This window comes from Nerophis lumbriciformis, linkage group LG08, assembly GCF_033978685.3.
Source record: "Nerophis lumbriciformis linkage group LG08, RoL_Nlum_v2.1, whole genome shotgun sequence".
Lineage (NCBI taxonomy): Eukaryota > Metazoa > Chordata > Actinopteri > Syngnathiformes > Syngnathidae > Nerophis > Nerophis lumbriciformis.
In genome coordinates, this window is record NC_084555.2 from 47,607,702 (window position 1) to 47,623,155 (window position 15,454).

Here is a 15,454-nt window from a genome sequence, read left to right on the forward strand (position 1 = left end):
AGGTGCTCAAGCCAGAAAAAGGGTACCCGTCATGAAAACTTCATAAAATTATTAGTATTCTAAAAGTCACGGCAGCATATTTTGTAGTTCTTTTAGATAGATAGTACTTTATTGATTCCTTTAGGAGAGTTCCCTCAGGAAAATTAAAACAAGAAACAAAAAATTATAACACAAACCTTAAACTCAAATCATCAAATTGAAGAAAAAAAAAATTAATAACGTAAAAACACAGAATACAAGCAACTGTAAGATAACTGTGTGGAGGGGGGCGTGGCCTGCGGGCCTGCAGCGAGGCGGGGTGTGCCAGGACCGGCCTCAAAGTCAGCGACAGGTGCGTAGATGGCCCACCTGGGCCTTGTTATCTTATCACCTGTCGCTCTGTATAAGCAGCAAACCGGGAGGAGAGAGGTTGTTGGAGCTGGAGTGACGGACACGGACAAAAAGACAATTGCTGAAAAGCAACCCGCTGAACTGGAAAAATAAAACTGTATTATGACCCTGATCCGGGCTCTCATGATGATGATTGGTGGTCCGAAGAACCCCCTGGAGGGCAACCTCCACAAACTAGTCCAGCACCTGCTGTGTCCTTTTTATAATTGCTTTCTATATAGGTGTTTTATGAAGTTGTCTATATGCATTTTTTTTTTTTGTGTGTGACTGTAACTGTAGTTACTGACAGTGGTTTTCTGAAGACTTCCCGAGCCCATGTGGTGATATCCTTTACACACTGATGTCGGTTTTTGACGCAGCACCGCCTGAAGGATCAAAGGTCCTTGCCACTTACGCGCAGGGATTTCTCCAGATTCTCTGAACCCTTCGATGATATTACGGACCGTAGATGGTGAAATCCCTAAATTCCTTGCAATAGCTTGTTGAGAAATGTTCTTAAACTGTTTGACAATGCAAACTCAGCATGGAACACTTCACTGTTCACACAACAGAGACGTCATCAAAGCTCACATTTATGCGTTCACACGCAGCACCATTTGGCAGCAAGGATGAAGTGATGGAAGAAAGGTAAACATATAATACGTCTATTTGTGGCAGCATTACATGAAGCCATGTTTAAGTTTCATTTTTGTATCTCCTGGCACATACTGTAACTGTGGTGTGTGAAAGAACCCTTGATTAGAGTTCAAATCAAAGGTGTCACTCGTTTTTAAAGCCATGGGAGGTTTAACTCCCAGTAGATGCACTCATAATAACAATAATGATATATTTTGATTAGTTTTATTCAATCATTCAAATATGAATAAAACGAGAAACAGAACACAAACAACAAATATTCACTAAATTTTTTGTGTCCAATTTTTTGAAGCATGCATTGTGTTTTGCATTAAGGTCTGGAGACAATCACAAAAGCAATATTCATACTACAAAAGAGAGCAATAAGAATAACTAATGGATTAACAAGACTCAATAAATGAATCATAAAGTCACACATTATAAAAGTAAATTATATTTTAGAATACACCATACTTGCCAACCCTCCCGAATTTTCCGGGAGACTCCCGAAATTCAGCGCCTCTCCCGAGACAAATATTCTACCGAAAATCTCCCGATTTTCAGCCGGAGCTGGAAGCCACGCCCCCTCCAGCTTCATGCGGACCTGAGTGAGGACAGCCTTTTTTCATGACGGGAGGACAATAGGGTGACAAGAACTAAATCATCCAGACTAAAGATAAATTGTATTATTATGTTTATCTTACCTAAAAATAAATATATTTATGAATTAAAAATAAATACATTTTTACTATATTTTGCTAAAAACATCAAAATTAATTGTATTTTTTCCTGACTCCTTATTACATCCAGCCATAGAATTATACATTAAAATAAACATATTTGAAATAATTGATTTTAAATTATCATAATAATTCATTTAAAATGACCATATTTAATTATTAAAATAATTGCTTGTTTATCAACAACTTTAGCATTTTATTCATTACATTTTGAAACTCTCAGAAGCCAAGTTATGTTATATTCCTTAAGATTTATTTATGCAAGTTTGAAGTATCAATTATCCAAACAGTTTTGTTTGCATATTTTCAGGATGTAGATATCTCTATAAATATATATATATATATGTGTGTATGAAATACTTGACTTGGTGAATTCTAGCTGTCAATATACTCCTCCCCTCTTAACCACGCCCCCGACCACGCCCCCACTTCCCGAAATCGGAGGTCTCAAGGTTGGCAAGTATGGAATGCACAACTGCTCAAATGACGTATAAAGTAAATAATAATATGCTTCCAGAAGTGGTTCAGAGGATGCTTCCCATATGAACCAATTGATAGGAATTAAGAGGAATTTATGTGTACTCAAAAGCAAATGTATGAACAAATGTAAAACAAATATGTATATAGTTCATCTATGGAATTATTTACAAATTGAAATATGTAAAAATTAAAATATGTAACACTTCATACATTTGAAAACACTATTATGAATAAGTGTAAACATAATAAAGAATATCTGAACACATACATTATTGTATGTTAAATATAATTGATTTGTACTGGGTTTTTTTTTAATTTGTTTCCAACACATACATACCGGTACACAATGTTGTATATCTTTGCATGTACTACATATAAAAACACTAATCTAAAAACACTAATCTAAAAGTTAAAGTTTTGACAGTCTTTAAAATCCTGCATTCATTTGCTGCTGCAGTTCTCACCAGCACACGTATAAGATCATCTCTCATCACACACACTGTAGCTCAACAATTTCTCACTAGTGTGTCTTCTCATGTGTCTTTTCAAATGTTGACTTTGTGTAAAACTTTTACCACAAATTGAGCAGGAAAATGGTTTTTCACCAGTGTGTATTCTCATGTGGATTTTCAAATCGATATTTACCATAAAACCTTTGGCGCAGACTGAACAGGAAAAAGGTTTTTCTCCAGTGTGTGTTGCTGCGTGCATTTTCAGACTATGCTTCTGAGAGAACCTTTTGCTACAAACCAAGCACACAAATGGTTTCTCCCCGGTGTGTGTCCTCATGTGTCTTTTCAAAACAGCGTTTTCAATGAAACATTTACCACAGATTGAACACGAGAATCGTTTTTCTCCGGTGTGAATTCTCATGTGTGTTGTCAAATGTTGCCTTTGAGTAAAGTTTTTACCACAGCTCGAACAGGAATACGGTTTGTCTCCGGTGTGTATTCTCATGTGTACTTTCAAGTCACCGTTTTGTAGAAAACATTTACCGCAGACCGAACAGGAAAACTGTTTCTCTCCAGTGTGTATTCTCGTGTGTGTTGTCAAATTACGACGGTGTTTAAAGGTTTTGTCACAGTGAGAGCATTGAAAGTGTGTGTTGTCAGTGTCACATGTCTTATCAGGTTTAGAGTTTTCATCATCAGTGCCAGGAGAGTGTGATGTCGTCTCGTCACTATATGACAGTGGAGCTAAGAGCTTGTCTGCTTGTGATCCTCCACAGTGGTCTCCATCACCTTCTGTTGTCATGTGTTGAGTTGAGCTGCTGCTTGAAGACTCCGCCTCTCTCTTCTCCTCACTTTCACTTTTGACCTCATCATATTCACTCTTCACAATGACAACAGTTAACGGGAACACCTCCAGTCCTTCAAAATGCTCTCCCCCCTGACGGATGCGATGTTCCTCCTCCTCATCTTTAATGTTGGGGGGATGTGACTTCTCCTGCTCCATTCTGGAGGTCCACCCCTGCTGCTCGGGTAGAAGATGCCCCCCACAGACGTCTGCAGGACACAGGAAGACAAACACACGCTTTAGAAAAGTCCAGCTTTGCTCAGTCACGTGAGACGTGTGTCGTATCATTGTCAGGTTCAAACACTGATAACATCTATTAATCAGACAAGAAGCAAGGAATCATGCAGAGACAGAGTTCAATTTAGCTCATGAGGAGAACGCATGGAGCTGCACACTTAGTCACAGTCTCGCCCTACGCTCTAAGGTACAGCTCCCACGTCCCTCTATTTATTCAGGAGTTCCACAGTCAACATCACTGAGGCCGCCTCTAAAAGGAGTGGTCACATATATCATGCAAAGCAGGTCTAGTACGCACAATACGTGACGGAATGTGCTGGGGGCCTTATGGTTGCCTTGTTTCTGCTTCGTCTGCGTGCTGTCATCTTATCTTCGTTGAGGTCCTTGAAGTCCTTGGCTGTTAGCGGGCTAAAACAAAGATAATATCTGCGGCTGAGGTCACCCCTCAGACAAGAAGTTTTGTCCTTACACAGATAGAAAAAATGCAGCTTGAGCACAATAGCTAATAACTATAGCAACGTACTTTAAGCATACTAAAGTTGTGTGATAATATATATACCGTATTTTCCGCACTATTAGCCGCACCTAAAAACCACAAATTTACTCAAAAGCTGACAGTGCGGCTTATAACCCGGTGCGCTTTATATATGGATTAATATTAATATTCATTTTCATAAAGTTTCGGTCTCGCAACTACGGTAAACAGCCGCCATCTTTTTTCCCCGTAGAAGAGGAAGTGCTTCTTCTTCTACGCAAGCAACCGCCAAGGTAAGCACCCGCCCCCATAGAACAGGAAGCGCTTCTTCTTCTACTGTAAGCAACCACCCGCCCGCGTAGAAGAAGAAAAAACGCGCGGATATTACGTTTCATTTCCTTTGTGTGTTTACATCTGTAAAGACCACAAAATGGCTCCTACTAAGCGACAGGTTTCTGGTTCATGAAAAGACGCAATCTCTCCATCCGCACACGGACTACTATTTCACAGCAACTGCCTAAAGACTTTCAAGAAAAGCTGGCTACTTTCCGTGCATATTGTAAAAACAAGATAGCTGAAAAAAAGATCCGGCCAGAGAACATTATCAACATGGACGAGGTTCCACTGACTTTTGATATTCCTGTGAACCGCACTGTGGATACAACGGGAGCACGTACGGTGAATATTCGCACCACAGGGAATGAGAAGTCATCCTTCACTGTGGTTCTAGCTTGCCATGCTAATGGCCAGAAACTTCCACCCATGGTGATATTCAAAAGGAAGACCTTGCCAAAAGAGACCTTTCCAGCCGGCGTCATCATAAAAGCTAACTCGAAGGGATGGATGGATGAAGAAAAGATGAGCGAGTGGTTAAGGTAAGTTTACGCGAAGAGGCCGGGTGGCTTTTTTCACGCAGCTTCGTCCATGTTGATATACGACTCCATGCGCGCCCACATCACGCTGGTTTTTAATATATTATTAAAGTTTGACTGACCTATCTGACTGTTTTTTTGACATTCCTTTAGCGCAGTTAGATGCGGCTTATAACACGGGGCGGCTTATAGGTGGACAAAGTTTTGAAATATGCCGTTCATTGAAGGCGCGGCTTATAACCCAGGGCGCCTTATGGTGCGGAAAATACGGTACATGATTATTCTAACAATCATGAGGATGGTGTGCTTTTAAATAGGGGTGTGACGATACACTCAGCTCACCAGACGACGATACACGATATTGGCTTCACAAGAACGAGACGATATTTTGACATTACTTCGAAGAAAACTGCAGTGACAAACTATATGAGTGGATAAACAGACTTTTTACATTTATTTTAGGGTTCCGTATGTCACGACTAGGGTTGTACGGTATACCGCAATTCATAGAAGCTGCTTTTATACCCAATCATGGCACCCACCTGTTCCCAATTAGCCTGTTCATCTGTGCGATGTTCCAAATAAGTGTTTGATGAGCATTCCTCAACTTTATCAGTATTTATTGCCACTTGTGCCAGCTTTTTTTGAAACATGTTGCAGGCATCAAATTCCAAATGAGCTAATATTTGCAAAAAATAAAGTTTTCCCGTATATTTTCTTTGCAATCTACTAAATTGAATATACTGTCGGTTTAAAAGGATTTGCAAATCATTGTCTTCTGTTTTTATTTACAATTTACACAACGTGCCAACTTCACTGGTTTTGGGTTTAGTATATCTCCACCTTCAGTCATAACTGTGCACCCTGGATGAACATCAGTTACAAACATTGTATTAGATGATATGTGGATGTTCTGCTTACTTGGTTTGTGATGAAGCTGTGAGAACTCAGGTGGTTTCTCTTCATGGTCTTCAGTCTTCACAGAGACAACAGTCAGTGGAAACCTGGTGAGATCAGCCTCCTCCTGCCCGAGAAGATACTTTCCCTCCTCAGTGATCCACAGTTCCTTCTTTTCCTCTTTAAATTGGGGGGCCTGCTGGACGTCTGTTGGGTAAATACGTAAATAATATTAAGTGAGAATAAAATTATTTTCTGAGATTGTTTGTGTCCTCATGTGTGTTGTGCTTAAAGGGGAACATTATCACAATTTCAGAAGGGTTAAAACCATTAAAAATCAGTTCCCAGTGGCTTATTTTATTTTTCGAAGTTTTTTTCAAAATTTTACCCATCACGCAATATCCCTAAAAAAAGCTTCAAAGTGCCTGATTTTAACCATCGTTATATACACCCGTCCATTTTCCTGTGACGTCACATAGTGATGCCAATACAAACAAACATGGCAGATAGAACAGCAAGGTATAGCAACATTAGCTCGAATTCAGACTCGGATTTCAGTGGCTTAAGCGATTCAACAGATTACGCATGTATTGAAACGGATGGTTGTAGTGTGGAGGCAGGTAGCGAAAACGAAATTGAAGAAAAAACTGAAGCTATTGAGTCATATCGGTTTGAACCGTATGCAAGCGAAACCGACGAAAACGACACGACAGCCAGCGACACGGGAGAAAGCGTTGACGAATTCGGCGATCGCCTTCTAACCAACGATTGGTATGTGTTTGTTTGGCATTAAAGGAAACTAACAACTATGAACTAGGTTTACAGCATATGAAATACATTTGGCAACAACATGCACTTTGAGAGTGCAGACAGCCCAGTTTTCATCAATTAATATATTCTGTAGACATACCCTCATCCGCTCTCTTTTCCTGAAAGCTGATCTGTCCAGTTTTGGAGTTGATGTCAGCAGGCCAGGGAAGCTAGGGTCGATATTCTTCTATGCCATCTCTGTCGTAGTAGCATAGCTTTCGTCGGTAAAGTGTGTGGAACAAACGTCCAATTTCTTGCCACTTTCGCATCTTTGAGCCACTGGTGCAACTTGAATCCGTCCCTGTTCGTGTTGTTACACCCTCCGACAACACACCGACGAGGCATGATGTCTCCAAGGTACGGAAAACAGTCGAAAAAACGGAAAATAACAGAGCTGATTTGACTCGGTGTTTGAGAAAATGGCGGATTGCTTCCCGATGTGACGTCACTTTGTGACGTCATCGCTCCGAGAGCGAATAATAGAAAGACGTTTAATTCGCCAAAATTCACCCATTTAGAGTTCGGAAATCGGTTAAAAAAATATATGGTCTTTTTTCTGCAACATCAAGGTATATATTGACGCTTACATAGGTCTGGTGATAATGTTCCCCTTTAAGGGGTGTAATTCATACTTGCCAACCCTCCCGGATTTTCCGGGAGACTCCCGAAATTCAGCGCCTCTCCCGAAAACCTCCCGGGACAAATTTTCTCCCGAAAATCTCCCGAAATTCAGGCACACAATATAAACAGCGTACCTGCCCAATAATGTTATAACTGTAGAATGATCGAGGGCGAGTTCTTGGTTTCTTATGTGGGTTTATTGTTAGGCAGTTTCATTAACGTCCTCCCAGCGCGGCAACAACACACAACAACAGCATTTCGTCTACCATAAAGCAGTTCGTCTGCCGTAAACAGCAATGTTGTGACACTCTTAAACAGGACAATACTGCCATCTAGTGCATTTGATGAAAGCACTTGTTGCGTGCCACACAGCAATGCATCATCAGAGAGGGCGTTCAGCATGGTTAGAAAAATAGTGACAAATAGAACAAGGATGGACAATTCAACCCTTAACTCAACAATGAGTAGATGAGTGTTATGTGTGTGTATATGTGTAAATAAATTAACACTGAAATTCAAGTATTTATTTTATTTATATATATATATATATATATATTTATATATATATATATATATATATATATATATATATATATATATATATATATATATATATATATATATATATATGAAATACTTGACTTGGTGAATCCTAGCTGTAAATATACTCCTCCCCTCTTAACCACGCCCCCGCCCCGCCCCCCACCCCCACCTCCCGAAATCGGAGGTCTCAAGGTTGGCAAGTATGGTGTAATTAAACAACCAATAAAAACATGGGAAATAGTTTATTTCATCCCAATCACTAAAATCACTTTAAAAGCAGCGCAGAGGGATGTAATCAGCAAAACCTCTGAAAGGACGAGCAAGCATTGATAAAAACATTCCTAAAAGACAAATCATGTCACGTCTGGGTCGCATGTTTAAGCGTGGGTCCTTCTCCCAGAATGCAAACGGAAACTCCAGAAGCAAGGTGCAGGTGAGACAGTGATTTATTCTCATAAATCGGGCAGGAACAAACAAATAAAGCAAGCGTGCCGATAGCACGGGGAGATAAGGCAAAACTTAGCACAGGAATCAAGAATCAAAAGCATGGACCACAAACGTAAATGTTGCATGACGGCAAATAAGAAAACCAGACTGAGTGTGGCGAAAAACGGGAATAAGTATCTCTCTGATTAGTGCCCGGGAGCAGGTGAGCGTCTCGAACACTAATCAAAGGCTGGTGAAAATAGTCAGCACCCATGACAACCAAGAAACACAAACCCAGGGGTGCTGAAACAGAACTAAGGGAGTCTTCAATTCCAATCCAATCCACTTTATTTATATAGCACATTTAAACAACAAAAATGTTTCCAAAGTGCTGCACAGCAATATTAAAAACTATATTCAAATATTATCCTTAGCTCCACCAATGACTGAATAAAAACAAAAAATAAATAAATATAAAACCAATATAAAAATAAATATGATTAAAAACGAACGTCAACCTCTCGTAGATAGTGTCATCATCCTCACAAGACAATTCACTATCCTATAGAACAGTGTTTTTCAACCTTTTTTGAGCCAAGGCACATTTTTTGCGTTGAAAAAATGCGGAGGCACACCACCAGCAGAAATCACTAAAAAAAACGAAACTCAGTTGACAGTAAAAAGTCGTTGTCGCAATTGTTGGATATGACTTTAAACCATAACCAAGCATGCATCAATATAGCTCTTGTCTCAAAGTAGGTGTACTGTCACCACCTGTCACATCACACCCTGACTTATTTTGTATTTTTTGCTGTTTTCCTGTGTATAGTGTTTTAGTTCTTGTCTTGCACTCCTATTTTTTTTAAATATATTTTCCTGTAGCAGTTTCATGTCTTCCTTTGAGCGATATTTCTACTTTGTTTTAGCCATCAAGAATATTTCAGTTGTTTTTATCCTTCTTTGTGGGGACATTGTTGATTGTCATGTCATGTTCAGATGTACATTGTGGACGCCGTCTTTGCTCCACAGTAAGTCTTTGCTGTCGTCCAGCATCATACTTGCCAACCCTTCCGGATTTTCCGGGAGACACACGAAATTCAGCGCCTCTCCCGAAAACCTCCCGGGACAAATTTTCTCCCGAAAATCTCCCGAAATTCAGGCGGACTCAGGTCCATGAGGACCTGAGTCCGCTAACCCACAACATAAACAGCATACCTGCCCAATCACGTTATAACTGTAGAATGATGGAGGGCGAGTTCTTGGTTTCTTATGTGGGTTTATTGTTAGGCAGTTTCATTAACGTCCTCCCAGCGCGGCAACAACACACAAAAACAGCAGTCACGTTTTTGTATGCCGTAAAGCAGTTCGTCTGCCGTAAACAGCAATGTTGTGACACTCTTAAACAGGACAATACTGCCATCTAGTGCATTTGATGAAAGCACTTTTGTGCGTGCCACACAGCAATACATCATCAGAGAGGTGTTCAGCATGGTTAGAAAAATAGTGACAGAGAATAGAACAAGGATGGACAATTCAACCCTTAACTCAACAATGAGTAGATGAGTGTTATGTGTGTGTATATGTGTAAATAAATGAACACTGAAATTCAAGAATTTATTATATATATATATATATATATATATGTATATCTATATATATATATAATAAAATACATATATATATATATATATATGTGTATGTATATATATATATATATATAGCTAGAATTCACTGAACATCAAGTATTTCTTATATATCTATCTATCTATCTATATATATATATATATATATATGAAATACTTGACTTGGTGAATTCTAGCTGTAAATATACTCCTCCCCTTTTAGCCACGCCCCCGTCTCACCCCGACCACGCCCACCCACCCCCTTCCCCCCACCTCCCGAAATCGGAGGTCTCAATGTTGGCAAGTATGTCCAGCATTCTGTTTTTGTTTACTTTGTAGCCAGTTCAGTTTTAGTTTTGTTCTGCATAGCCTTCCCTAAGCTTCAATGCATTTTGTTAGGGGCACTCACCTTTTGTTTATTTTTGGTTTAAGCATTAGACACCTTTTTTACCTGCACCCTGCCTCGGGCTGTTTCCGACATCTACAAAGCAATTAGCTACCAGCTGCCACCTACTGATATGGAAGAGTATTACACGGTTACTCTGCCGAGCTCTAGACAGCACCGACACTCAAGGACAACACATCATTTGCAGACTATAATGACTGGTTTGCAAAAAATATTTTTATCCCAAATAGGTGAAATTAGATCATCTCCCACGGCACACTAGTGGTTGAAAAACACTGCTATAGAACAATCGCTCAAAGAAGGGTGTAAACTAATCAAATATAAAGTTAGTAAACATAAGTAAACAAACCTGTTCTGTGTAACACATCTTGATGTTTCTTGAAAACAGCGTCCAGTAGTTTACGTTCTTTGTTCTCCTCTTTTGTTGAAGCACGTTTCTCCTCGTACTCTGCTTTCGTTCTTTCGCACATTTTCACCCAATAACAACACTTTATATTTACATTTAATCTCTGCTTGGCGACGTGTTAGTCACTTCCGCCCTTCTTTGTTAGCAGCTAACGAGCTAAAGCTAAGTAGCCAGCTAAACTAGCACGAGAGCGGAAGTGCGCTCAGACTAACGTAACCCGGCACAAACGAATATTAACGATGCCTACGCTGTCAAACAAGTCTATATTTGTACACGTACGCACTGATTAAGAACGGTAGACCACAGTGGCGGCGACAACGTTAACTTGAGAGTGTAGCGACAAGACGCGCGACAGTGCGCGTGCGCAGTGTGGATTTCGTGCTTTCATGCTGTTTCGAAACTGCTGGAGATCGCTCACTTTTTTGACAAGATAATAAAAAGTAGAAAAAGTAGAAAAGCACTTGTTCCAACAATTTTCTGAAATGTCTTTAAAATCTGTCCATTACTTAGTTTGCTATATGAGATGTCCGATAATATCGGCAGGCCGATAAATGCTTTAAAATGTAATATCGGAAATTTTCGGTATCGTTTTTTTTATTATCGATATCGTTTTTTGTTTTGTTTTTTGTTTTTATTTTTATTAAATCAACGTAAAAAAACACAAGATACACTTACAATAAGTGCACCAACCCAAAAAACTCCCTCCCCCATCCACACTCATTCACACTCATTCACACAAAAGGGTTGTTTCTTTCTGTCATTAATATTCTGGTTCCTACATTATATATCAATATATATCAATACAGTCTGCAAGGGATACAGTCCGTAAGCACACATGATTGTGCGTGCTGCTGGTCCACTAATAGTACTAACCTTTAACACTTAATTTTACTCATTTTCATTCATTACTAGTTTCTATGTAACTGTTTTTGTATTGTTTTACTTTCTTTTTTATTCAAGAAAATGTTTTTAATTGATTTAACTTATTTTTTTTATTTTTTTTTAAATGACCTTATTTTCACCATACCTGGTTGTACAAATTATGCATAATAATGTGTTAATTCCACGACTGTATACGTATATCGTATCGGTTGGTATCGGTATCGGTTGGTATCGGTATCGGTCATTAAATAAGACATTATCGGATATCCCTAGTTTGCTAACTAATGAAAATGAAACTCTGAAATAGATTACATGTGTTATATTTATGAAAGATAGCAAACAACCTACAAATGAATATTAATGTTGTACACAAATGTCGATTTCTTAGAGTGAAGCCCAAATTCTCCTTTAATGATTTCAAATTAGGAATAAAATATTGGAAAATGGTAAAAGATAAATAACAACTCTTGAAATATTGTCCATAAGAAAACTGCAACTGTTCCTTCTTTATATCTATTTGTATATTGTCTCTTACCTTACTTTCTTTACTCTGAATTTTTTGTCATATTAAATGCTCAACATTGAAAAAAAAAAAAAAGAGACCGTTCACTTTTAGAAGTTTTATTTATTTTATTAGGTTTAGTGGGTGTCCAGGTAGAGCTAATTGGACTCGCAGAAACCAGGTTAGTTCCTCAATGTTTTGAAAAAAAAAAAGTTATTTAAAGAATTGCGTCCAAAAGTGTCATATAAGTATGCAAATAACGTGTGCGCGTAAGTAACAAGGTGAATCCTGTCTCCTACTTGTCACTTAAGAATTTGATGAGTTCAACTGGCCAAGCTCAAAGCTGAGTAGCACACAGTAGGCTGCTCGGCACCTTATAGCCACTAGGTGGCCTCCAAACTATGACGTCATTAATTGTCAACAGTTAAAGTTGAAGTACCAATGATTGTCACACACACACTATGTGGTGAAATTATTCTCTGCATTTAACCCATCCCCTTGATCAACCCCTGGGAGGTGAGGGGAGCGGTGAGCAGCTGCAGTGGCCGCGCCCGGGAATCATTTTTGGTGATTTAACCCCCAATTCCAACCCTTAAAGCTGAGTGTCAAGCAGGGAGGTAATGGATCCTTCAAGAATCAGAATCAGAAATACTTTATTTTGGGAAAAATACGGCCTCGGGGCCACATGCGGCCCATTAGGATTTTCAATCCGGCCCGCCGGACGTTCTACATCTTTTTTTTAGACCTTCAACATCAAAACCTACTCAGTGGCCTAGTGGTTAGAGTGTCCGCCCTGAGATCGGTAGGTTGGGAGTTCAATCCCCGACCGAGTCATATCAAAGACTACAAAAATGGGACCCATTACCTCCCTCAGCATCCAGGGTTGGAATTGGGGGTTAAATCACCAAAAATGTTCCCCGGGCGTGGGCACCGCTGCTGCTCACTGCTCCCCTCACACCTCCCAGGGGGTGATCAAGGGTGATGGGTCAAATGCAGAGAATAATTTCGCCAATTGTGTGTGACAATCATTGGTACTTCAACTTTAACTTAAAACTGTAGCCGCCATTAGGTGCAGTGCTGTTTTTAAATTACCGTAAGTCTTGAACTATAGAAAGTATTTAAATGGTTGAAATCTGCCCTTTTGAGTGTTATACAAGTTATACGGTAATCTACGTCACTGCAGCTCAGACCAGGAACAAAGCAGAGCGGGCGGGGTTTGTTTTCAGAGCAGCCAGCCCAAAACGTATGTGTCAGGAACAGATGCGGAAGCAAATTTTTACTACAAATTTCTGCATAAAAGTTATCATATTGTAAATGTTTATTACCCTTGCTTGTTTGTTACATTTTGTTGTGTTTTGCCTGATTGTAAAATATGTCTATCGAGGAGCTGGTCTGAGAAGTAAAAGAGGAGCGATGTTCATATCTTGTTAATATTCAGTGTTTTATTGTTCATAGTTAATATTATACATTCCACTTTCTTTATTTTAATATACATTTTGGTTGTCACATTCAGTAAAAAAAAATGCAAAATTCAAATTTTTTGAGGTGGTCTGTCATAACTTTTTTAGAAGTCTATCGGACTTTGTGACTTTTGATATTGGTGTTCCTGAAATAAAGGAACCCAATTGTGATTTTCCTGTAGGAACTCTCCTGAAGAAATCAATAAAGTACTATCTATCTATCAGTGACGTGCAGTCACTAGAGGCAGGTGAGGCGGGGCCTCACCTGCCATCATGGAAAGAAAAAAAAAAGTAAAAATATATTTTTTTAATTAAATTGTTATATGTATCCAGTGATTATACTATAAAGTTATTTTCCATTTAACTTCACCCGTTTTAGATTATCTATATTTAAAATCGCTTAATTTTCACATTTGCCGTTCAAATACTGAGAAGAGACGGTGCGGTGAACAGCAGCCAGTTGAGGCACGTCACTGCGTTGTGCCTCACCGTGGATTGCGGACACGGCTAACTGCTGGCCTGCTGTGCAGTGAGACCGTATTGCTATATGAATTATATTATACATTTCCATAGTTTAGTTAGCTGAGGTATACAATGTACAGTGTATTTTGTCAACAACTGTATGTGTGTAAAGTATTTATTGTGCTGAGCGATCATAAAACGGCTGCAAAAAACACACTGGCTGAGGCTCGCCTCCTGCACCCCCGCCGTAGAATGCACGGCAACCCCTGACGGGAGTGTTATATCAACTAAAGCCCACACTTAAACTTTCCACGTGCAAGATTGAATCTATTTAAAAAAGTTATTTCATAAGAAGCCAAAAAGTGCAAAAACAATAATGTTCGTGTTGGAGGAGTTGTGAATGACTGCAGGGCCACAACATTAGGTACACCTGCAGACTGCAGGTGTACCTAATTCACAACTCCTCCAACACGAACACTATTGTTTTTGCACTTTTTGGCTTCTTATTAAATAACTTTTGTAACCTATTTTTTGGGGCTTTCCTCTTTGTGATGCTAAGTTCCTGTTATGCGCTGTTATACAGTATATGCCTTGAGCTCTTATTTTGAAGGCGTGAAGAGCGGAAGTGATGACACGTTGGAGTGGAGCGGAAGTTTTTGAAAGAACGTAAATAAAGTGGTCCTCGTGTAAACTGGAGCCTCCGTGTTTGTTATTTTGTAGTTTCATACAGTGTAGGCGACATTTATAAACCCTCGGTTACACTTTTTTTAAATAGATTCAATCTTGCACGTGGAAAGTTTAAGTGAGGGCTTTAGTTGATATAACACTCTCGTCAGGGGGTGCATTAATCCAGCACAACAGCGGCTCATGGACTTATTTTATAAGTAAAGGTAACACCATAATAACGTTTTTTTTTTTAATTAAATGTGTTTTTTTGTGTGCTACAGTTTGTATGTGTAAAGTTAAAGTTAAGTTAAAGTACCAATGATTGTCACACACACACTAGGTGTAATGAAATTTGTCCTCTGCATTTGACCCATCCTCTTGATCACCCCCTGGGAGGTGAGGGGAGCAGTGGGCAGCAGCGGCGCCGCGCCCGGGAATAATTTTTGGTGATTTAATAACCCCCAATTCCAAGCCTTGATGCTGAGTGCCAAGCAGGGAAGAATGCTGGTATGAGCTTTTAAACATAACCCGTTAACTGCTGCCAATCAAATGGTGAATAAGATACTCTTTAGGGTTCAAACACATTTTTTTCTCTCAATGTGCCCCCCCGAGTTAAAATATTTGTCCAGCTCTGGTTTATAAAGTG

At 39.3% G+C, this 15,454-nt stretch overlaps 1 protein-coding gene across 1 annotated transcript; it reads right to left on the bottom strand.

Annotated features, from left to right (window-relative positions):
- Window positions 1-2,162: 2,162 nt before the first annotated feature.
- Window positions 2,163-10,900, bottom strand: LOC133611327 (uncharacterized). The gene is made up of 3 exons (XM_072913741.1): window positions 10,834-10,900; window positions 6,027-6,209; window positions 2,163-3,730 (listed from the first exon to the last, which is right to left on the bottom strand). Exons 1-3 carry the CDS (start codon window positions 10,898-10,900, stop codon window positions 2,706-2,708), a joined length of 1,275 nt encoding a protein of 424 aa, XP_072769842.1. The 3' UTR covers window positions 2,163-2,705.
- Window positions 10,901-15,454: the final 4,554 nt, after the last annotated feature.

Coding starts and splice junctions, on each gene's coding strand:
- LOC133611327 (XM_072913741.1), bottom strand. CDS start 10,900: ATGTGCGAAAGAACGAAAGCAGAGTACGAGGAGAAACGTGCTTCAACA. Junction 6,210..10,833: donor AAAAGAGGAGAACAAAGAAC/GTAAACTACTGG, acceptor TTTACCCAACAG/ACGTCCAGCAGGCCCCCCAA. Junction 3,731..6,026: donor ACAGCTTCATCACAAACCAA/GTAAGCAGAACA, acceptor TGTGTCCTGCAG/ACGTCTGTGGGGGGCATCTT.